The sequence below is a fragment of the Salvia splendens genome, chromosome 8 (assembly GCF_004379255.2).
Source record: "Salvia splendens isolate huo1 chromosome 8, SspV2, whole genome shotgun sequence".
In the NCBI taxonomy this organism is placed as follows: domain Eukaryota; kingdom Viridiplantae; phylum Streptophyta; class Magnoliopsida; order Lamiales; family Lamiaceae; genus Salvia; species Salvia splendens.
This window is the reverse complement of record NC_056039.1, coordinates 28,105,599-28,129,803: the sequence shown is the minus strand read 5'-3', so window position 1 is coordinate 28,129,803 and position 24,205 is coordinate 28,105,599. Positions and strand designations below refer to the sequence as shown.

At 39.6% G+C, this 24,205-nt stretch overlaps 2 protein-coding genes and 1 pseudogene across 2 annotated transcripts; 2 read left to right on the top strand and 1 right to left on the bottom strand.

Annotated features, from left to right (window-relative positions):
* The first annotated feature begins 4,881 nt into the window (after positions 1 to 4,881).
* On the top strand, positions 4,882 to 8,626 carry LOC121745385 (ras-related protein RABB1c-like). The gene is made up of 6 exons (XM_042139262.1): positions 4,882 to 5,139; positions 5,597 to 5,736; positions 7,212 to 7,294; positions 7,559 to 7,763; positions 7,853 to 7,921; positions 8,272 to 8,626. Exons 1-6 carry the CDS (start codon positions 5,094 to 5,096, stop codon positions 8,362 to 8,364), a joined length of 636 nt encoding a protein of 211 aa, XP_041995196.1. The 5' UTR covers positions 4,882 to 5,093; the 3' UTR covers positions 8,365 to 8,626.
* A 5,016-nt stretch (positions 8,627 to 13,642) lies between these two features.
* LOC121746020 (non-specific lipid transfer protein GPI-anchored 5-like) lies at positions 13,643 to 14,061 on the top strand. The gene is made up of 2 exons (XM_042139957.1): positions 13,643 to 13,955; positions 14,045 to 14,061. Exons 1-2 carry the CDS (start codon positions 13,643 to 13,645, stop codon positions 14,059 to 14,061), a joined length of 330 nt encoding a protein of 109 aa, XP_041995891.1.
* A 997-nt stretch (positions 14,062 to 15,058) lies between these two features.
* LOC121746019 lies at positions 15,059 to 23,802 on the bottom strand (annotated as a pseudogene).
* Between the last annotated feature and the right edge of the window lie 403 nt (positions 23,803 to 24,205).

Below are 24,205 nucleotides of genomic sequence, written 5' to 3'. Positions count from 1 at the left end.
TCAGCTTCAGCCTCGGCCTCCCTGCTCCCCCCAGCTTGCTCGGTGCCCCCATCACCGATCAGCAGCACCTCTTGCTCGGCCTGCCTGTCTCCGGTCTGCTGATCAAGCTGCTCGGTCTCACCCTCTCCGTGGAAAATTGGAGCGGGTGAAACTGGCCCTAAGGAGGCAAAGATAGCCTCCATATTCTCGTCCCGGTCAGCTCGGCAACTACGAACTCGGTCAGCAGAAAGCAGGACTGAGGACGAAGCAAGCTCCTCAAGGAGCGGCAGACTCTGGAGACGAGCTGCTATCTCTCGGCCGTACAGCGGCAGGACGACTTCGGGCCCCTGCTCGGCATTATCGGTCATCAGTTTCAGCAGATCACCGACAAAGGCCGAAAATTGATTGCTCAGAAAGAGTTTCTCCGCGAAAGCACGGAGAACCTCCCCTTGGGCAACCACGGCGGCAGCATCCCTCCGTTTCGTCTGCTCTCGCTGGATGACGAGCTGGTTTTTGGCAAACTGGGCTTCATCCTGGGCCGAGATCCTAGCAGCTCTGGTCTTCTCAAAGTCTGCCTTAGCCTGTTCGGCCTGGTGACGAGCAGCCGCCAACTTCCTCTGCATCTCAGCATAATCGTTGGACGCTTTTGAGAGTTCAACGGCGACGAGCTTGGAGAGCATATCGTTCCTCTGAAAATGGAAAAAGGAAAAAGTCAACCGAGGGGCCACAAAAAATACAGGAAAAAAGCAAGGCCAGAAAATCAAGAAGAGAATTCACCTCGGCGAAGTCCGTGGGCCATAAAAAGGGCTCACAGATATGTTCCGAAGGAGGCGCCAAGACCACGTCTTTCTCTGGCGCTCTTGGGGGTTTCTGAATCCCCCCCTTCCCCCTTGCCGAAGTCGACTCCGGCTTCTTTGGATCCGAAGAGGTCTTTTGCCTCTTCGGATTCTTCTCGGCATCAGACGCCGAGCTGGTGGTTTTCGGCCTCTCCGGTTCCTTAGATTCGGAGGATTTGCGACCGAGCTTGTTTAGCAAGTTCACTGCCAAAAAGCAAGAAAACAAGGTTAGTTTTCGTCGTCAAGGCAGTAATGCATAAAAAAGAAATCCTCACCCTCAGTCTCTTCGTCCGAAGACGAGGAGTCGAACACGAAGTCGCCCTTGACGAGCTCAGACTCCGAGTACTGCTTCCTAATCATGGGAATCTTATTGAGCTCGGCCTCGAGCTCGTCCAACGGTTCTACCCGAGGATGAGGAATAACGGACTTCGGCCCTCTCCAGGAAAAGTCCGAAGCCGAAGTCCTATTATAAAAAAAGAAGCGATTTTGCCATTTCGGCCATTTGGTTTTACAAAAGGCTCTAAAGGGCTGTAAAGGGATCAAGTAAAACCAAGATCCCTTCCTCTTAAACTGGAAGAAATTAAGGATTGCCCACAGAGACAGATCCTTATCTAGCCTACGCAGTTCGGCAGCAAAGGCCGATAAGTGCCTCCAAGAGTTCGGAGTCACCTGACCTAAAGGGAGTTGAAAAAAATCTAGCAGCTCTACAAAGGCAGGGGGAAGAGGGAAACGAAGCCCGCATTCCAAGCCGGCTTCATAAACGGTGGCGTAACCCTCCGGCGGCGAGTCAGCCCTATGAAGGTCGTCGGGAATCGCAACCTTCCCCCCAGGAAAAAAATATTTTTCGTGTAGGGATATCACGGTATCCTTACTCAAGATGCTGTGAAAATACTCTACGGTCTTCTCCCCGGATTCTTTCCGGCTAGAAGACCCCTTATCCCCTTTCCCACCGCTACCTGACTCAGAAGAAGAAGAAGAAGACATAGTTCTTACTCTTTGAAAGTCTGAAGAAATTCTGAAGAAATTCTTGAAAGCGGAAGGAAATTTTTACGCAAAAGAGAGAGAATGCAGAAGAAGCAATAGCAAAAGTGTTCAAATGATGAAGAAAGGACGTATTTATCAGATTCGGAGAAGATTTCAAAATCATCGCACCGTTTCGAATCCCACCTTTTCAGGATTCAACGGCCGGATTTTACTGTCGCATTTAATGCAGTCACGCGCAAGGCACGTCCCCTGACGTCAGCCCCCCCGTACCTTTATCCAGAATGCCGAAGTGACTCGCTTCGCCGAAGTGATTCACTTCGCTTTTCGGGGGGGGTAGTGATGGGGTACGTACTAAACAAGCCCAATAGCAGTGACGGCCCATCAGCCCAAAGCCCAAGGAAGAGTATCAGTTCGGCATTACCAAAGAGTTCGGCCCCAGCCTACAGCTCGGTAAAAGCCGACCAATCAAGCTCTACTCTCAGATCGGCAAAAGCTGCTCGGCAATAGTTCAGTAGTTCGGTCTCAGTATTCGACCGAACTGGGAGATAGTGGACTCATGCAGAACCTCCACGACCTCCACTACACGATCTATTTAGTGGTGTCAACTCATGCAGGATCTCATGCAGAATAGCGGACCAAACAAAGAGATAGTGGACCCATGCAGGATCTCATGACCTCCACGACATCACGACATCCACGACCTAATTAGTGATGATGTAAGCCACGACCTAATTAGTGATGATGTAAGCCACGACCTAGTTAGTGGTGATGCAAGCCACGATCTTAGTTCAATGTATAAATAGAACTTAGATCAGATAGACTAAAAAAAGAAAGCTCTCTAGACATCAAAGATCATATAGCAAGTCTGTATTTGTAAGCTGTAAACCAGATCAAGCAATACAATCTTGCCCTCCTTTCTTCCCGTGGACGTAGATTTACCTCAGTAAATCGAACCACGTAATTCCTTGTGTCGTGATCTATATTTTCTTTTACCCGCATTTGTCACCATCAAAAATTCGCCCAACCATCAAACATCGTCCTTCGTTTGAAACTAAGATATCGGAAGAATGAAAAAAATATGGATGGTCTGGGAACCCTATATGTAAAAAGAAATAAGACGCGTTATTCTAATTGCGTATTGTGTTAAAACGAATACATGAATCACGTTCAAACCATATTCCCATCTCCTTTCCGTTAGTGGGATGAGAAAATTCCGTACTAAATCTTAATTCTAAGTTTTTCTAAGATATCGGAAGAATGTAAAAAACATGGATGGTCTAGACACCCTATATGTGAACAGAGGTAAGACGCATTAACCTAACGTGCGTCTACCTTAACACGCATTCATGAAATGCGTGTCTCCTTTAAAACGCCTTAACCTGACGCATTTTTACACTAATACACATTCCGGAATTGCGTGTTTATTAAAACGAAACCCTATATGTAAAAAGAAGTAAGACGCGTTATTCTAATTGCGTATTATGTTAAAACGAAATCATGAATCGCCTGCAAACCTTATTCCCATCTCCCTTTCGTTATTGTGATGAGAGAATTTCGTAATAAATCTTAAATCTCTAAGATATCGGAAGAATGAAAAAACATGGATGGTCTAGACCTATATGTGAAAAGAGGTAAGACGCGTTAACCTAACGCGTGTCCCCCTTGACATGCGTTCAAGATATGCGTGTTGCCTTAACACGCATTCATGATATGCGTGTCTCCTTTAAACCGCGTTAATCTGACGCATGCTTTTCAAAACGAATACATGAATCGCGTTCAAACCATATTCTCATCTCCCTTCCGTTAGTGGGATGAGAGAATTTCGTACTAAATCTTAATTCTAAGTTCTTCTAAGATATCAGAAGAATGAAATAAACATGAATCGTCTAGACACCCTATATGTGAACAGAGATAAGACGCATTAACCTAACGCGTGTCTACCTTAACACGCATTCATGAAATGCATGTCTCCTTTAAAACGCCTTAACCTGACGCGTTTTTACACTAATACACATTCTGGATTTGCGTGTTTATTAAAACGAAGCCCTATATGTAAAAAGAAGTAAGATGCATGACTCAACTACCACGGAACGAAGGGAGTACTTGAAAATTTTGTTGATATATGGCAAGATATGAAAGCAGTAAATTATAGTAACTATTAGTACTTCCTTGTTCACGAAAAAATAGTTTCAATTGTGAACAATACTAGTTTTAATGAAAAATTAGTAAAGAGATGGGAGAAAAAATAGATAAAGTAGGAAAGAAAAAGAGAAAAAAAGTAAGAGAGAAAAGAAGAAAAAGTAATTAAAGTATGAGAAAAAAATTTCTGTTTTTGAAATGAGGCTAGTTCTCGAAATAAAATATATTCCTTTTGGGGTCATCCCATTAAAAATGAAACGTTTTTAAAAATAGAAATAACACAATTTCTATTTTTTCATCTATCTTAATTTACTCTATCTTCATTAACTCATAAAATATCACTACATAAAATCACATGTCGAAAAACAAACATTTCATATTTGTGGGGACGGAGAGAGTAATTAACATTCGATTCAATATTCAAATTTTAATAGTAGTACTCAACATATTCGATTTGACGAATAATATTCAAATCAAATACTCATTCCATTCTACTATAGTGGAGACATTTCTTTTCGGCAGAGAGATTAAGAAAAAGATGTGTACTGTAATAAATAAAAGGATAATAAAGTAGGAGAGAAGAAAAAATAGAGAGAATAGAGTAAGTGAAAAGAAATGAGTTGACTTTCTGAAAAGAGAAATGACTCAACTACTATGGAACGTAATGAAATAATAAAATGACTCCACTATTATGGAATGAATTACTATAAAGTAAGGGTATCCAACTTGCTGCAATTTGACGATTAAGACTATTCGACTAGAAAATGTTGAAAATTGAAGGAAAAAAAGCAGTATAAAAGTAAAAAAATCTTAAAAGCACTTGTAAGTAATTTATCAAAATCTACCCCTGTAAAAATAATAAAGTACTTTATTTTGATTATAAATAAATTTTAAAATATTGTAGTAGTACTTTAAAAAATTGTACAGTGTAAAAATGAAAGAATGAGAAAACTCCTGTGTTTTCTGGATGTGCAATAAGAATATTTTGTGCGGTGGAAAAATCTGGATCAAGTGTCACTTCCCTCAAACAATATCAAAATTAATTAATCAGATCATATTGCCAACCGTACCGGTACCACCGGTCTTCGTTTGCCTGCTTTCTCCAATTTCAAACTCCCAATTTCCGAGATCCATCTTCATTGATCTGCCCCCGATATGTCTTATGCATATCTTTTCAAGTATATCATCATCGGCGATACCGGTAATTTCTTCTTTCTCCCTAATTCCACTGCTTTTCCTGGTCATATGATGCTAATTATGCTCTCTTTCATGTATGATTTGTTTAATATTTTGATAGGGTTTTTGGTTGAGCCCGAATTTAACGTTTCAATTAGGTTTTGACTGTCACTCCGATGTACGAGTTGTTCGTCGTTGGCTGCGTTTACTGACTGAGATTTATTGGCACTTGTTGTGAAATACTAGATGAGTAGATCATCATTGGATTTCATTAAATGAATGTCATACATTTGGAACTGTTATCGTCTCCAATATGAATCTGCTCCCTATACAAGAGAAAAGTTGGGGAATTTGATGGATAAGCATACATGTAATTTAGAGATTTTGGATTTCCACTTGGCTCTAGCTAATTATGTTGGGGTTTGATCTTGGTTATTTTATCCAGCTGTTGCACTTACTTGGTATCCAACTTTCTTTTGCAGGGGTGGGGAAGTCATGTCTTCTTCTACAATTCACGGACAAGCGTTTCCAGCCCGTGCATGACTTGACCATTGGAGTCGAATTTGGGGCTCGGATGATTACAATAGACAACAAACCAATTAAACTTCAAATATGGGATACGGTTAGTTTGTTTTGATATATTAAGGAATTTATATTCAATATCTTGTCTATACTATCTATGCTACTACCATAATTGGGCTATTAGTTCAATTGCTAAGGATGCTTGGTTTCAAGTAATTATTATTGTATATTTGTATTCCATTGTTTCCTGCTTCCAATCACACTATTCAAGGCGTGGCAAACAAAATCTGTGTTAACTATATGTAGGCTAAAAAGGACCTGATTTGAGAATAATGCATTTCCTTTGCACATATTAGATCTAACGTATGTCCTCTGTTCTTCAGCTTTAAAACTATTTTGTAGTGTATAAATCAAAATTTGAGGAGATACTGTTATGCTTTTCGTCATTGGTACATCTAGACATGCACACGGTTCAAAAACCGCCGTTTCCGCCGGAACCGGCGGTTCATGGTTCAAAAAAATCATGAACCTGAACCGGCCCGCCGAGGGTTTAGGCGGTTCCGGTTCAAAAAACCACTGGTTCGGGCGGCGGTTCATGTTTTTTTTTTGCATTTTCTTCTTTATTTATCTATGGAATATGCGTAAATAAAATTAAAAAAATCACGAAGAAAATTACTTTATTGATATAAATTTAAACGAGGCTACAAGTTACAACAATTACAAATCAAAAGACTTGAAGTCTTAAACAATAAATTTAAATATTTGTTGCTTCTTTAATCGTCTATTTTTATCATTATTATACAAATTATATTAATTGTTGCGTTTTTTCACATTTTAATCAATACATTGAGAAAAATGAGTAACATACCTACATTTAAATCCAATTATTTGAACATGTCCACATTCTATAAATATACAAATTATGAGCAACATGTCACATTCAAATTTAATTAAACTATTCTAACTAAACTATTCTAGTTAATGCTATTATTAACTATAAATTTGTCTTAGAAAAGGAATTATGACAAAAATAAATATAAAAATAGTAAATAATAAAATGTAAAAAATAAAGAAAGTTTTGTCTTCTACATTGGAAAAAGATTAATGAATGATCTAAACATATAGTTATAAAAGAAAATACTTCAACATATTTTGTCCTACATCGAAAGTGAAACATAAAATATTCAAGGATGTCTTTATACAGGAGATCCAACCAAGAATGGTTTCTTAGAATTCAAAGGCCCAACAAATAAATATGGGATATTATGAAATTTTGTATTTATTTTTTTGTGAAAATTAATTTTTATAAATAATAAATAATTTTTTTTTTATTTTTATTTGAACCGGCGGTTCGAACCGTTGAACCGGCGGTTCCGATTTCTAAAAATCGTGAACCTGAACCGAACCACCCGAACCGCCGCCGGTTCGGGTTCGGTTCGGTTTGTGCATGCATCCGTACATCGTGTGATAGTTCCGAGTAGGGATACGATAATCATTGGTACTTTTCATCTTTTAAGGCCCTCGTGCTATTATTTTGAAGTTATTAATATACTGTGTGTTTAATTGGTGTTACAGGCCGGTCAAGAATCCTTCAGATCCATCACAAGGTCATATTACAGAGGAGCTGCTGGTGCACTTTTGGTCTATGATATCACTAGGTAGCTTTTTTGCGTACTCGCCATGTTTTATATGTTGTGCTCTTTAGAAACACCATCCTGCTGATGACTAACGCCCGAAAATGATTTTTTTACTCATAGCATTTAACTAGGATAAGCAGTTGTATATAAAAAAATTTCATGTGCCTCATATTAGCTCTTGCTTGGAATGATAAATGTTATGGGTATCCTTGTTACTAGCCCGTGCAAGTCCTCTTCTGTATGAATCTACTGTCTTGTTTGTTCATCGTCTTTCCTGTGTCTCAGGAGAGAAACCTTTAATCACTTGGCAATCTGGCTAGAAGATGCAAAGCAGCATGCAAATCCAAACATGACAATTATGCTAATAGGCAACAAATGTGATCTTGCCCATAGAAGGGCAGTTAGCACAGAAGAAGGAGAACAATTTGCAAGAGAACATGGGTTGATATTCATGGAAGCATCTGCGAAAACTGCTCAGAATGTAGAGGAGGTGACCAAGAATTTCCTAATTCTGATAAAAAAAAATATTGCCTATCCCCCCCCCCTCCCCTCATATTTTGACTATACATTTATTTGCAGGCTTTTATTAAAACAGCTGGAACGATATATAAGAAGATCCAAGATGGAGTATTTGATGTTTCAAATGAGGTTAGGATCTTCAACTCTCCTTTAGCTAGTTGCTTCCCTTATTACCAAACAGAAGATTGCTTGCTTTGTTCATATCCATGAATGCTCTTGCTTCAAGTTAGCAAGATCTCATGGTTTTTGTGGTGATTGTTTCTGAGATATCTCGACTCTATTTTCTCATGTGGGGAAATTTGTAGATAATGTTGCCAATTTATGAGTGACATCTCCATCACCTTATTGCTTACCTTACTAAAATACAAATATACCTGTAAGAGCATAATGAAACAACTTGGCCTATTATTACATTTTGATAAACTCAAATTTGATCGCCTAATTGATGTCATGTTGTATTTGCTTCTTCCTTTTCTCAGTCATATGGAATAAAAGTAGGTTATGGTGGAATCCCCGGGCCATCTGGAGGCAGGGATGGTTCCTCTTCTCAAGTTGGAGGTTGCTGCAGTTGAGCCATAGACATAATTTGCTGCTCTTCATGGGCGTTGTGTATACTCCACAACTTGGCATTGCCAGTAAATTTGTTGTTATCATGCTTGCAGTTATGTTTTTCTGCGCGCCATTGTGACTGTATATCTGACAATACAGATGGGAGTGCGAGCAAAAAAGCATACATGTTTTCTGTTCTAGTTGTGGGGGTTTGTTCTACCTATATGTTTTGTGCATTTGTAGAACCAGTTCTTTTATTTAGTCTTGTCTTATTTTGTTGAACCATTTTATGAGTAAAAGATTGCTCACTTCTCTACTCAAACACTACATCCACATATGAATGCAATGTTCAACCACACTAATTAATATCCCAAAAACCAATAGATAATAAGCAGCAGGAGGCTTGGGCTACCAAACACTTATTTTGTATTAGTGGCCTAATCTATTCTACCAAACGCACCATAAAATAAATGGTATCATTGTGCAACATTTCTCGTTAGCTAACAAATTTAACATAAGAAAAGTTATTGAAATTTAAATCTATAATATTTATTTGATACAACAGCAATGATTTGTTTTGTACAGTTTTGTGACTGGTTAAGAGGGTGAAGCGACATAAAGTTATAAAATGTGAATAACAAAAAAATAGATGTAGTCATATTATAAAAATAGTAAGTAAAAAAAGAGATGATGTAACGGAATATGGGGTGTTCTCATACGATTTGTACAGCAGAGGCAGCGTGCATGCCTTGAAAACGGTTTGTATTTAGCTTATCAGTCACTCGGCAAGCTTTGCCCAAAACCAGGAATCGAAGAAAAGGTATTTATTATGATCCATCCTTCTTCTCTCCCTCATCATCATCGATCATCCAAATCAAAATAGTCCTAATCTCTAATTCGTAATTAATAGTTGCAGGCGAGAGCTATGGATGCTAGCAGGAAGAGAGCGAGGGGCGAGGAAGCAGCAGAAATCCTCCAACCGAACAAAAAAGAGCGCTCGAATCCAGCGACGGACGATCGGAAGCGTTACGAGTTCCACGACGGAATCGGAGTTTTCGATTTCCCGTGGCTCAAGGAAGGCGTGGTCTTCGAAGATCACATTCACGAGGACAAGTTTTCGAATCTGGACGAGACTTTTGCAGCGGACGGCGATCAGTCGCAAAATCTCTCTGTTTCTGTCGGCGGTGATGATGATTTTAGTTTTCTGTCGCTGGTGGATGATATGGAGCCGGTGGATTGCATTTGGAGCTCCGTGATTGATCAACCGCTCTTCGGCGTTGGATCTACCAAGGGATGATTGTGTAAATTGGTTTTGGTGCATGATCCATTTTTCTGCAAAATTATGCTTTTTTGACCCAGGAATTAGATCCGAGCTACATCGAAACTCGAAAATACTTTTTTTTTTCTTTTTCAAAAAATGAAAAAAATAGTGAAATGTGGTCATTCATTTCCACTCCAAATTGGAGAGATTTAGATGATAATTGAGTAGTATCACTCCCATAACTACCAAAATCCAAGATTTTGCCATTTTCGAAATTACACCAGTGGATTCAATAAAAGCACTACCATCAAACTCCGATATTTCATTTTCAATCCTTATGGATCATCCCTGTTGACAATTCATTTATTTATTTATGTGTACTCAACAAAAATTATACACGTGTAAGATATATATATATATAGAGTCACATTATTTACAAATCCACTCTTAAAGATCGAACTAGAGACCAAATTAGGGCCCTTAGATCTAGGGTTTAATGGATGAGATTAAACCATGCTATATTAATTTCGCTCCTTCATTAGGTAAACAATTTACTTCAATGCAGGGGTATTTCGGTTAAAACATATATGAGCTCATCTCCTACCCCATCTCATCTTCTATTATTTCCTCCCTCTAAATCTCTCCTCCATCCATCTCTCTCTAAACAAAATTGTTATCCCTAGAACTCGTCGTCCTCAACGCATTTGGCCCTCCTTCGCGGTACCGCTGCCGTCGCCGGTGTGAGACGGCATGTGCTGCCGTCACTCTCACGGCTGTCACGCTCTTTAGCACCGTCATGTGAATTTGTATAATCTTTCGCCAATCTCCTTATCATCCTCCCACTTTATCAATGGCTCCATCTCTTCATCTTCACCGCCGCCTGACGACGGATCTGGATAGCTAGAATCCGATCAATGTAAGGATACTCATACGATCCACAGTATCCCATCCCCTTGCACCAATCATGAAATCTCGAGAGCTCCTCCGCCTGCATGGCCGCCTTCCACGCAGCTCCGGTAGGGCATCCAGATCAGATTCTCCAAAACCTTATCCATCTACGCCGCGTACCAGCTGATACTATCGCGGATCACGTGCTTCATCGCCGACCGCACCAGGAAGCTTCTCGAAGCCGCACCAACCGGCCAGCAGCCTATGGCGCGATCGATCAGACTCTGAACCTGAGGCATAACTTCAATCGTGCACGTCAATTTATCCGCATCGTCTCCATTGGTAGAAATGAATGCGTGTGCGTCTAGTGCTTCGTCGAGTAGCCTAGCGTAGGATTTAACAAAGGCGGTGTAATCGTCGGAGGCGGAGGAGGTGCTGTCATGGAAAGTGCAAGGGTAGAGGGATGTGCTGCCGTCACTCTCACGGCTCTCACAGCATTTGAAACGAAGTATTTGTAGAAGAATTTGGAGTCCTACTTGATGAAGTAAAAACCTAGTAAAATGAAGTATTAACTTTTTGGAATGAATTAATAAACCTACTGGAATAAATTGTACTATTATTTACCGTAAATAAAGTAAAAAACCTTGTTCAATGAATTTGAAAGAAACATGTGTTGAATCATGTGAAAACCTATTGGAATGAACTAAAATCCTATTTAAATTAAGTAATGACACATTTGAATGAAGTAATAAACCTACTGAAATAAAGTAAAAACATGTTCATTTCCAATTTATTACGTAATGGATGAATGAAGTAATACACTTACTTGAATGAAGTACAAACGTACTAGAATGAAGTAAAAATATATTCATTTTCAATTTATTACGTACTGGATTGAAGTAATAAACCTATTGGAATGAAGTAAACACCTACTAAAATGAAGTAATACCAACTGGAAATAAGTTCTGCACTGGTATTTTTTTATTTATTAGTACAATATGTTATAATAGTCATTTGATTCTTTTCATTTCTAATATTATTCATTCATTATATATTACTTCATTTAGCCAAGTTATTACTTAATTCAGATAGTTCCATCACTTCATCTATTAGTTTGTAATTTATTACTTCATTTATTTGTTTTCTGACAATATAATGATACATTTATTTGTTTGTAATTTGTTACTTCATTCCAATAGTTTTGATACTTCATTTCAGTGGTTAATTACTTCATTACATGTGGTTATAACTTCATCAAGTACGTTATTTAGTTCATTACAAATATAATTTTTCGCAAACTATGCATACAACTCGGTTCAATTCATATTACTTCATTACTTGATGTTATTACTCCATCAAGTGCGTTATTTATTTCATTAAAATTATAATTCTTCACAAACTATGCATATAATACAATTATGTTCATATCACTATTATTTGAGGTTATAACTTCATCAAGTTCGTTATTTAGTTCATTACAATATTAATTCTTCGCAAACTATACATACAACACAGTTCTCCAACTGTTCTTCTTCACTCCCCAAAATTCCTTCAATCTACAACGACGATTTCCACCAGAAATCCTTCTAAATCAAACCGGATGACGATAAATTACTGGAATGAAGTAATAAACTACGACAATGAAGTATTGAACATACAAGAATGATTAAGAGGCAGGTTCAGTCTTAGCATACGAATACATCATAATAAAGAATAAATAATTCATTAATAAAACACTTCATATAGTCTGATTTAATGTGTGCCAAAAATTTAAATAAATTCAAATTCAAAGTGTAGTGAAGTAATAAACAACTGGAATGAAGTAAATAACTACATGAATGAAGTGCGAAACCTACTGGAATGAATAATTTACTATAAGGAAATAAGCTCATCAGTTCTTCTTCTTCTTCTTCTTCTTCTTCTTCTTCTTCTTCTTCTTCTTCTTCTTCTTCTTCTTCTTCTTCTTCTTGTCGCAATTCCTTGAATCAAGCCGACCAACCTCGCCACATTTGACACATTTACAGTCAGGCTTGGACATATTCTTTATTTCTTTCTCAAGTCGTGAAACTTTCTGACTACTTCAACCCTTGGCGCTATTTGAATGAAGTAATAGAACAGAAAACGAAGTAATAACCTAGTCAAATGAAGTAATAACCCAGGTGAATGAAGTAATAGTCTAACTGAATGAAGTTATAGCCAAGGTGTTTGAATTAATATATAAATCTAAATAATGACGATTTCCAGACTTTCTTCTCCACTCAGAAATGCCTCCAATCAATCGCAACGACTGAAGAAGGTGACGCTGCTCTGCAGCTTCTTCCTCTTCTCAGCCACTGACGGCAACTCGTCCAGCATCCCCCCCAGCCCATTCTCATAACCTCATCAATTATCTTCTTATGTTATCTACCATCCTCCCCATCACCACCACCCATTACGCCGACATCATCATATTCAGATCGTACGCTGCATGCACCACATCCTCGTTCACGCCCCATAGATGCGCGATGCAGCGAGAAACTGCCGTGAATCCATTCCATTAATCTGTTCTGCTCTGCCATCAGCTTGTTCCACGACGTTATATGCCTCTTTCCATGTGTAGTCGGAGAGCTTCTCCATCTCCACCAAATCGAAGATCCACTTCGCAGAGTGGTGTTTCTTCCTCAACTCCGATGCGGTGGGGCGGGGGAGACCGCACGATGGAGGTAGTTGCGCCGAGAATAGGTGAGAGAGAAACGTAGAGATCGAGAGAAGTGGATTGGATTTGGGAAGGGAAATGATGTATACACGTAACTGCATCATTTGGTTATTCCAAAACTACCCTTGTGTCAATTTAACTAAATAAAAAAATCAGCTAATGTGTAATTATTAATAACCATTAAATGTGATTAATGGGTGGATGAGATTTGGTCTCTAGTTCGGTCTTTAAGAATGGTTCGACATTGATCACAACTCATGTACATCTTATTATAATTAACTTTACACACGATATTTTGAAATTGGACCATTCCAAGATTTGCAAGGATATTTTGGTAATCTCATCGAACTATTATGGGTTGCCGCCCTGCCTCCATAAGCATAAACTAATCTCTATAAATTCTCCCACCTTCCTCAAACTAATGCATAATTAATTCATCATCATGGAAGCATCAACCATGGCACTCTGCTTTCTGGCCCTTCTCCTTTCCGTTGCCATTTCCACAGACGGCGCCGGCGAGTGTCCGAAATCAACCCCGGACAACGAAGACCTGAAGCTGGCTCCGTGCGCGTCAGCAGCGCAGGACGCTAACGCGGCCGTCCCGAGCAGCTGCTGCTCTCAGGTGAAGAAGCTGGGAAAGAACCCCAAATGCCTCTGCGCGGTGATGCTCTCGAATATGGCCAAAATGGCCGGGATTAATCCTCAAATCGCCATCGGCATTCCCAAACGTTGTAACCTTGCCGATAGGCCAGTTGGTTACAAGTGTGGAGGTTTGATTTCCTCAAATTAATTAATCTCTTCCTTTTATACTTATCATTGTTCTAAATTGATAACATATCATTGTTTCTGTGCTGTGCAGCTTATACGTTTCCGTGAACGTGGATTGGATATGAAGTTTAATGGCGGAGACTGTTGTTGATTTTACTCTGTAATTGTGTTATCATCATCGCTGCGTCTGATCTCTGCTCTACTGCAAGTTAATTATAATAAATAAATTATTGATATTCTACCCTTCTTTTTTCCGTACTATTTTAGTTCATAATCTATCCTTCCATATTAGTAGAGTCACTTCTTTTCAGGAGTATATCAAGTGAGTAGAAAAATAGAGAAAATAAAATAAGATAGGAATAAAAAAAGTGAGGGAAAAAGTGTTATTTTTTACTAAATGGAAAAATAACTCCACTGATGTGGAATAGAGAGAGTACTAAATAGGAGAAAAATGATTCTTAAGGGTGGTTTCATGGCTTCAAAACGGAAAAAAAAAATGGCGGATGCGAATTTCTATACATTTTAAAAACTACTAGGAGGAGAACAATAAGTATATGCAAATATTTTACGTGAATTACGAAAAAGGGGTTTTTAGGAAATGGTTCTACTTTTATGAGTATTAATATTAATAGTGTTACACATGTATCTCGCACAAATTTTTTTAAAATTATGTGATTAATTATATTCCTTCCGTCCCATATAAATAGATTAATTGAAGATAACATGAGTTTTAATGCATTTAAAGTTAGAGAGAAGAGAAAAATGGATTGAAATTATATAGTGGATGGTGGGGCTCATAAATGATAAAGTAAAAAAAAGTAGAAAAAAGTTTTCATAAATGGATATGGACTATTTCTATGGGATGGACGAAAAAGGAAATCATACCTATTTCTATAAATGAAGGGAGTATAAGATAGATAATAATTTAATTGCACAGTAGTAATATATTAACAAAATCAAACAATTTCTTAAAACTCGATTCGGTCATAAATACGACATTTATTCATGGACGGAGGGGAGGGAGAGTAATTTAATGAACCAACCCTTAATTAAAGTGCATGGAAATTTGAACCCACAACAATGCAACAAAGGATTTGAGTTATAACTAAATAGCATGAGCTACAATGGGGCTCCTTACTTGGTATGTACCATCATCCCACACCAAACACCCCGACACCACTCCACTCCAATTGTTACATTAACTGTTACAACAAATTCTTGCGTCTCATCCACATATGTGAAGGAGAGCTCACTAGGTTGGACATGGACACTCAGGCCCGGTGGTGCTGCCACAACGGCCTTGTAAGTAGACAACGGAGTCCCCACATTCGTTACCCTCCGGTGGAACACTGCAGTGACTGAACTGATAAGGTTCCTTACGAGGGAATCCTTCCATGTGCCCAAGAAATACCAAAAGTAGTGTTTGATCTCACTTTTTAGTTAAGATAGACAAAGATAAGTTGAGCTAGCCACAAAAACTAGGCTCAAAATGGATTTTGATGGAGAGAAAAAAGGTGAGAAGAAAGTGTAAAGAGGGAGGAATCCTCTTTGGGAACCTATGACCTCCCTCAAAAAGATGAAGGCAATCCTAGGCTACTTTCACCCAAAGCAAATACTCCATTGGCTCCACATTCATGACTACACAACCATAAATGCATACCTATACTTGATCTAGTCTATTAAACATAAACCAAGCAACCTAACATGTAGGAATTTGGATAAAAATCTCACAAGGGAGATGCTCTCAGAGGAGTCTTCATAATTTCATTCATCAAAGTCTGCCAACTAAAGTCTTACAAAATGGTATTTATACCTAGGGTTGGAATCCCAAGACAAAGGGTTAAAACATAAGAAATTCGGCTACAAAAGTTGAATCGCCCGGCCGGGCGTTTTGGACATGTGAAATCGCCCGGTCGGGCGAATTCTCTGGACTCGCCGCGGCTTTGTCAAACGCCCGGTCGGGCGTTTTGGGAGGGTGAGTTCGCCCGACCGGGCGAACTCTCTGGAATGTGGACGACACTCAGCGCACAAATGCCCGATCGGGCGTTTTGGAGGGGTGAATTTGCCCGACCGGGCGTTCCGTCTGCCTCCTCCATTGCTCTCTGGATGAAGCTTGAAACGCCCTCCCGAAGCTTTTGTCTCATAGATCTCGTGACGGGCCTTCCGGGCAGCTTAAGGGGAGTCGTGGTCGGGTCAGCCCTGGCCTTGGACCTCCCGTTCGTATCATCCTCTCCCTCTTGAGAAGGATTTGTCCTCAAATCCTGGTCTTCTCTATCCCTCACATCCTCGGGAGGTTCTCTAGCTTTGTTGGATCCTTGGTCCCCAATCAATCCATGGCTCATGCCGAAGTGAGGACCCTTGACGTCTAGCACTCGTGGTCCCCAATCAGTCCATGGCTCACGCCGAAGTGAGGACCCTTGACGTCTAGCACTCGTGGTCATATCATCCTCCCCTCCTTGGGAAGGATTTGCCCTCAAATCCGGGTTCCGCACACCTATAAAATAGAACGAGAGCAAGTCAAATATCCGAGTAGGATGATAGAGATTAAGACCACTAACGACTCTAATAGAAGTCACCATACCACGACGGTGGACACGCTCTAACGATCTCAAAACTAATACATAAGCTATGTGGAAACAAATACCTAGACAATCTTTCACATTGAAGTCCCAAACAAAACCATGTGATGCATAGTCTTTGACAAAATGACAATAAAAGATACCAACCCCATTGAACGGCTTAATTGTCGTGCATGGAAAACAAGTATTATTCCACATTACACAAGCATCACATAATTTGACTATTTTTGTCTCAAGCATTGTCACACTACCTATTCCCATGTTCTTCAACATCTTCCCAAAAGATTTGGCATTTTTAACAAGACTAGGCATACACAAGAAAGGGTCCTCATAGTGTGTATATTCAAAAGTAACCAAACAAGGTCTATTCACTAGATTCCTATTCTCAAGATTAAGCAACAAAAGATCATAAGGAGTCATTGATACCTCATTCTTGCTCAAATGAGAGCTACTTCACAAATTGACAAGCTCATATCCAACACATAGAGTAGGTTCATCACAACTCACATCAAGTTTGCAAAAAGGTGTATCAACCAACAAACCAAGTTCATCAAAATGGATTTCATTCCATTGTCCCAACAATTTCAAGAGATTATCAAAAATAAGGGAGTAACGTGTCCATAAACCACTATGCACAACATGGAGACAAGACACAACACCATGCATTTGAAACTTATTAAAATAGGCTCTACACAAATGCTCCAACAACTTTAGGCCCCAACTATAGAAAAAATGTATCCTTACGCCATTAAACACAACACAATCTACAAGAGACATATGAGTGGAAAAATCCTTCACAAAACGGCCATAGAACACTCCAATCCCATTGAAGGGTTTAACCACATTGCATTGAAAACATAGCCAACACCGAGTTCTAAAGTCACTATCCATGTCACTTCCCTTCGTCCTACTATTCTCATCTATATACTCATGAAGCTCAAAGTTACCAACAAATGAAAGCTTAGGCATCTTGGCACGAAAGGAAGTCACTCCAACATTCAAGGTAGATTTCACAAGAGAGTAGTCATGTCTATCAATGCTAGTATTTAACCCAAAAGAATCAACATGTAAGGCAAAAATAGATTTAACATCCAAAGATTCAAGCTCATGAGCCCACTTTTTACATAAATCATCATTAACAAATCTATCAACACAAAGGGACTTTTCTAATGTAATCACACTCTATGAATCATCACAAGTAGATAATGATAGTGCACTTGAACCTTGGGTAAGGAGTTCATCCACTTGCCCTCGTTCCTCTTGATTCTTTTCCGGGGGCATAGTTTCCAAGCCATGTGCAACTTGATACTTCACTTCCATGTCTTCAACTTTACTCACTACAAAGTCATTAACACAAGAAGACATACAAGTAGTGTTAGTGGGTAAAAACTTATTTTCCTCACCAAGGGCAAGAGGCAAAGGTTCATTTGGTGCCCACCCAAGGTTGGCCTTAGAATCTATCAAACACCCTTTACTCACTTGTGCTTGTGGTTTTTCTCTCATTTGATATTTTTCTTTTCTCTCACCCCAACCACTCTCTCTTGACTTTTGCACCTTACACTCTTGTCTTTTATCACGCTCTCTTGGCTTTTTAGACTCACTTTCACTCTCAAGCCTTTTTTCCCTCTCTCGGTTCTCTCTTCTATCACTCTGGATTAAAATCGATGAAGATGAGGCATCTGGACACAAACCATGAGGCACCTTCGGGGTATGGAAAGAAGAGGATGTGCCCTTACAACTTAATGAGGTGAATGTTTGGTTTATGTCCCCACCACCATGTCGATCAAAAGGACCAATCCGTACACTACATGGAACTTCTCTTTCAATTTCCCTCTCAAGCCTCGGAATTCTACAAAACTCTCCCTTTTTGCTTCTACGAGGAGGCTCTTCATAACGCCTTGAGACTCGTTCCCTTCTAATCCCTCTATTAATTACATTATCATGCCCCCTTGACACATAATCACCTCTACCATGCCTCTCTCGACTATATCCTCCATAGCACTTATAATCTTGATGAGGTCTTTCTTCATATTCCAACTCTTGCTCTCCTCGACCCCAATTATCACAAGCTATCCTCCTTTCACTCCTCAATGAGTTAAGTTGCCAATCACGGACCTTAGTGTAAACATCCATAAAGGTGTACCTACACAAATAACAAACAATACACTAGGAGCTAGTCCAAGTATGGTTAGCAAAAACACAACTCACCCACACAACAAGAGGAGATTTTAGTAAGAGCTCACTTCCCAAATGATAATCCCACCCCCAATTCACTCACCAATGTCACTCGGAACAAGGCTTAGAATATAGTGAGGGCTAGGTTCACTCACTCTCAATATCCAACTTCCTAAATGCAAGTGCTAAGACAAATCAATCAAGGTATACACATAGGCAATATAACCAAACAAGTAAAGTCAATCAAGCATGTGAAAGTAAGGTTCAATGCCTAAGGAAGCTAACAAACAAACTTAGTAGAGCTGAAAATTTATGTAACTCTTGGCTGATCTTTAGGAATTTTTTTGATATGGCTACCCAACCCCAAAATTGATGAAACTTAGTAGATAACAATATTAAAGGGTTTAGAATGAGGGAAAAATATCCCCAATATAGCAGGATTTTTAGAAGACCCTCGATTTTACGTTTTCCCCAAATCTGTCAAACTAGGGCACAAAACAAGGCAGCAACTTCACACATTAATTTGACCTATCAAATGATGGAATTTTTGGCTGAGATTTTTCAGAAAAATAGTTCATATATCAAGGTTCACGCACACCAAAAATCAGCTCAATCCTACAATAATTGACTAATAAACAAGCAAAGGCTAAAATAAAAGAAATAAGGAAAAAAAAAAGGAAATGAAATTTCATAGAGGTTTAAAATCAAACACTTGGTAGGCACCTAGGCTCTAGATACCAAATGATAAGGTTCCTTGTGAGGGAATCCTTCCATGTTCCCAAGAATACCCAAACTAGTGTTTGATTCCAATTTTTAGTTAAGATAAACAAAGATAAGTTGAGCTAGCCACAAAAACTAGGCTCAAAGTGGATTTTGATGGAGAGAAAAGAGGTGAGAAGAAAGTGTAAAGAGGGGGGAATCCTCTTTGGGAACCTATGACCTCCCTCAAAAAGATGAAGGCAATCCTAGGCTACTTTCACCCAAAGCAAATACTCCATTGGCTCCACATTCATGACTACACAACCATAAATGCATACATATACTTGATCTAGTCTATTAAACATAAACTAAGCAACCTAACTAACATGTAGGAATTTGGATAAAAATCTCACAAGGGAGATGCTCTCAAAGGAGTCTTCATAATTTCATTCATCAAAGTCTGCCAACCAAAGTCTTACAAAATGGTATTTATACCTAGGGTTGGACCCAAGACAAAGGGTTAAAACATAAGAAATTCGGCTACAAAAGTTGAATCGCCCGGCCGGGCGTTTTGGACATGTGAAATCACCCGGTCGGGCGAATTCTCTGGACTCGCCGCGGCTTTGTCAAATGCTCGGTCGGGCGTTTTGGGAGGGTGAGTTCGCCCGACCGGGCGAACTCTCTGGAATGTGGACGACACTCAGCGCACAAAAGCCCGATCGGGAGTTTTGGAAGGGTGGATTCGCCCGACCGGGCGTTCCGTCTGCCTCCTCCATTGCTCTCCCGATGAAGCTTGAAACGCCCTCCCGAAGCTTTTGTCTCATAGATCTCGTGACGGGCCTTCCGGGCAGCTTAAGGGGAGTCGTGGTCGGGTCAGCCCTGGCCTTGGACCTCCCGTTCGTATCATGAACTCTCCGAGACACTGGACACCGAGAAATACGGATAGTTGAGGTCGTAGACTGTGCCATTGCTTGCTGCAGTGCAGGTTGAGTTGTCGCCAGTGACAAGCTGCAGGTTTTTTGTTGCTATAGCTTTGGCCGCATAAGAACATGACGTAGTCCGCCTCCCCCATGTCGTAAACTAGACCGGGTGATTTAGCCTTCAGAGGGTTGATGTGGCCGGAGCCATACGCGAACTCCGCTTCCCCGTTTCTCTCCACACTCATCGGAAAAGCTGTCAAGCCATTATCGCTAATTAGTGACGGAATTAGTGACGACAACAGATAGCTCAATAACTAGTGTCGGATAAATGACTAAAAAGCGTCAATCACTAATTAGTGACAGATTAGTCCGTCACTAATACGAACTTACCAATGTTTCCGTCAATAGGTGGGTTAGTAACTTTAGTGGTAGACAAATCCATCAATTAAATTTTTTAGTGACAGATCTGTCCATACTTAATCTGTCACTAACCCTTGTTAAGTGCAGAAATTTTGCTAATTTTTTTAGTGACATATTAGCAAGTTTTTTTGTTGCGTAGAGATGTATACTTTTGAATGACAGGATGAAATCCAAAATTTAGTTAGAAAATGTCAATTTTGAGTGATGGGGTTCAAACCATGCTTAATTAGAAAATATACCAGCAATATATACTCCGTTCGTCCCTTAAATTTTGTCACATTTTGATCGGGCAAGGATTCTAAGAAATGTAATGGAAGTGAGTTGATAAAGTTAGTGGAATGTGAATTCTACTTTTAAATATTAGTTTTATAATAAAATGTGAGTGGAGATGAGTTAATGGAATGTGGGGTCAACTACCAAAAATAGTAAAAAGTGAAATGTGACAGACTTTGTGGGTGAAATGAAAATGAAAATATATGACAAATTTTCAAGGACGGGGGAGTAATTAAGTGCAACCCCATATTTCGATTAGTATTAAGCATTTTGAGAAGTGTTCCAAAAACTAAAGCAGACTAGTGCAGAACAAACACCTGTGGTCATTAGAGCGGATTTGATGGCAGCAGGGGACCATGTGGGATTGAATAATTTGACGTAAGCTACCGCACCAGAAGCATGGGGGCACGACATGGATGTTCCAGACACGATGTTGTATGCTACTACCCTTGTATCTTCAGGATATCCTAAGGCGGTACTAGCTTCGGACCATGCTGCAAGAATGTCGACTCCGGGTGCAGTAAGATCAGGCTAGGAAACATTTCAAGAATAAGTTGGGTCCCAATTCAAGAAATGGAATAACTTAACTTAGTAGGAGTACTATATATGTATGCCACCTTGAGGATGTCCTTGGTGAAGGGATTGGGACCCCTTGAGGAAAATGAGACAACATATAGAGCCAGTGTATCATTGACTTGATCACTCCTAAAAATGGTTGCTGTTGAACTCCTGCATGCCCAAAACAATGAGAGAAAAACCTACAATCTCAATAAAGTTAAACAAGAATGGGTACAAAAAAAACACCTAGTTGTGTTGATATAATCACATACTTCACCACCATCAAATAATCCCAAGTAAGAGGCAGGCAGAGGATAAGAGAGGGCCACTTCTCTTAACTGATCCTCGCGCATTATAGCTCCGGCTGCACCAACCGCCACCACAGGCTCACCATCACTCAGCCCATCGCAAGGACAATTGTACCGTTAGCTAATTCAGGGTCCAAAGAATTTGGTAGGCAGTACCTAAAATCAACACATCACATGACACATGTGTCTCAGTCACAATGTATCAAAACTTACGTTCTGTTTCAAACCATACACCATACCTTGATTCTGTGATGTTATATCCTCCGCTAGTGTTAGCCACATTTCCTCCATAGACTATCGGGTAGTCCTTCTCTAAGGTGAACGTGTTCACCGATACTCCCTAGAAATAACATCACACAACATGCTATAAAATCCTCATAATTAAATTATACTACAAGTAACTTGTAGTACAAACATGGAACAACTCTGTATATGTTATGTTACGGCGTAGTGGTAGAGTGGTCAATATCTAAGGTCTTTAAAGTCACACTTACCAAAGAAAAACATAGAACAACACATCACCTCATAAGTCTTGTTGTTACCCAACTTGACTCTAGTTAGGAACTTCCGGTCAATGGTGCTAGCTGCGACGGAAAGGGACCAGGGCGAGAAATTGATGATGGATTTACGGTTGGGACCGGAATTACCAACAGCATTCGATGTAAGTATCCCATTTCTCATGGCGTGGAATGCACCAATTGCTATTGAATCACAAGTAATCAACATGGTACTGATATGGAGATAATGTCGACTCCATCAGCAATCGCATCATCAAATGCAGCAAGAATGTCTACATCCGAACATCCACCGTGCCAGCAGATCTTGTACACAGCAATGCGCGCAGAGGGCACTCCTCCGCGAGCTGTTCCAGCTGCTAAGACATACAGATTCGCCCAGGGAACTGAGCAGCTGGCTGCTATAGATGTTGTGTGTGTTCCATGCCCTCCATAATCTCTTGGAGATGGAGTATTTGGTGGAGCCATAGACCCTTCACTGTGATAATACTTTGCTCCTATAACTTTGCTGCAAAACTTAAGTTGGATGAGTTTTGAACAAAATATAATTCTCAATTAAAAAAAAATTCATTAATATCAATGAAGTTGTTAGGACAGTTTTGATTGTATATACAGACAGAAACTATCTTACTTGTTGCAAGTGAAGTTGGATGAGGATTGGCAGCTACCCTTCCATTTGGTGGGTGGCGGGCCGAAGCCTTGGTCGTCGAAACTGTGGGACTCCGGCCATATGCCGGAGTCCAGCATTCCGATAATGATGTCACTCTCAGACTGTGCTCTTTGTGCATTTAGAGGAAATCCCATGAAGTCCCACGACCGCGTCGTGTGCAGTTGCTTTTTCATGTTGGGTAACACAGAGACCACACCTTCCAAGTATGTAAACATCAAGAATTAGTGTTTACTTTGAGTAATAGGATTACTAACTTAATTTTTACTTTGATAGATTGATTAATTTTGAAATTATTTCTCTAACAAGGAGAGAAGCTCTTTGAAATTACTAGCAATCTTGTTTTTGTCTTCCTCGGTGAGCTTGGCGACAAACCCATTGAAGCTTCTCGTGTAACTATAGAGCCACGGCTCGGCACTAACAAATCACATCGCACATTAAAAGAGAAGCTCTTAGAAATTAAGCAAGAAACAACTGATTCTTGAGTAACAAGTGAGATTGAAAAACCTGCCCAAAGTGGCATGTAGCAAGCTCTTGTGCTGCGTTGTAGCAGAGAAATCGCCTCCCTTTGGTCGATCGCCCATATGTACACCTATAAATCGAAACAACCTTTAAAATGTATATTTATCAATATCAGAAACCAATACAAAATGTAATAGTAGCAACTTGTTTTGCCTTTAGATGTTGAGAATTTGCCATAACTAGCGAGAACAGAGCAACCGTTACAACGGCCATGCATAAAGCTAAAGTTGCCATGGAAATGTAGAGGATTTTGGAATTAGAGATGCAGCTATAAGCCAATTATTTACTTGAATGAGTGACTTCGAGAACTCAAAACACTGATGTTAACGAAACGGCTGACAAATGAGAGCCGGCCTTGTAATGAAAGTGGGATATATATGGTCTTTTCATCAATAGATAAAAGCTTTCTTATGTCTTCTTTCTAAACTAAATTAGATGGGCGGCTACTTGGCTAATATACTAAGTTTAATTTGTCATGTTTCCAAAAACTTATGCTTCAGAAAAGAATACTCCTAATTAACCTAAAAACAAAACTAGAACTCTAAATTAGATTAACTCGATAAAATATCACCCCAACTCATTTGGTTTAACTCATGCACAAGCTCAATATAACTAA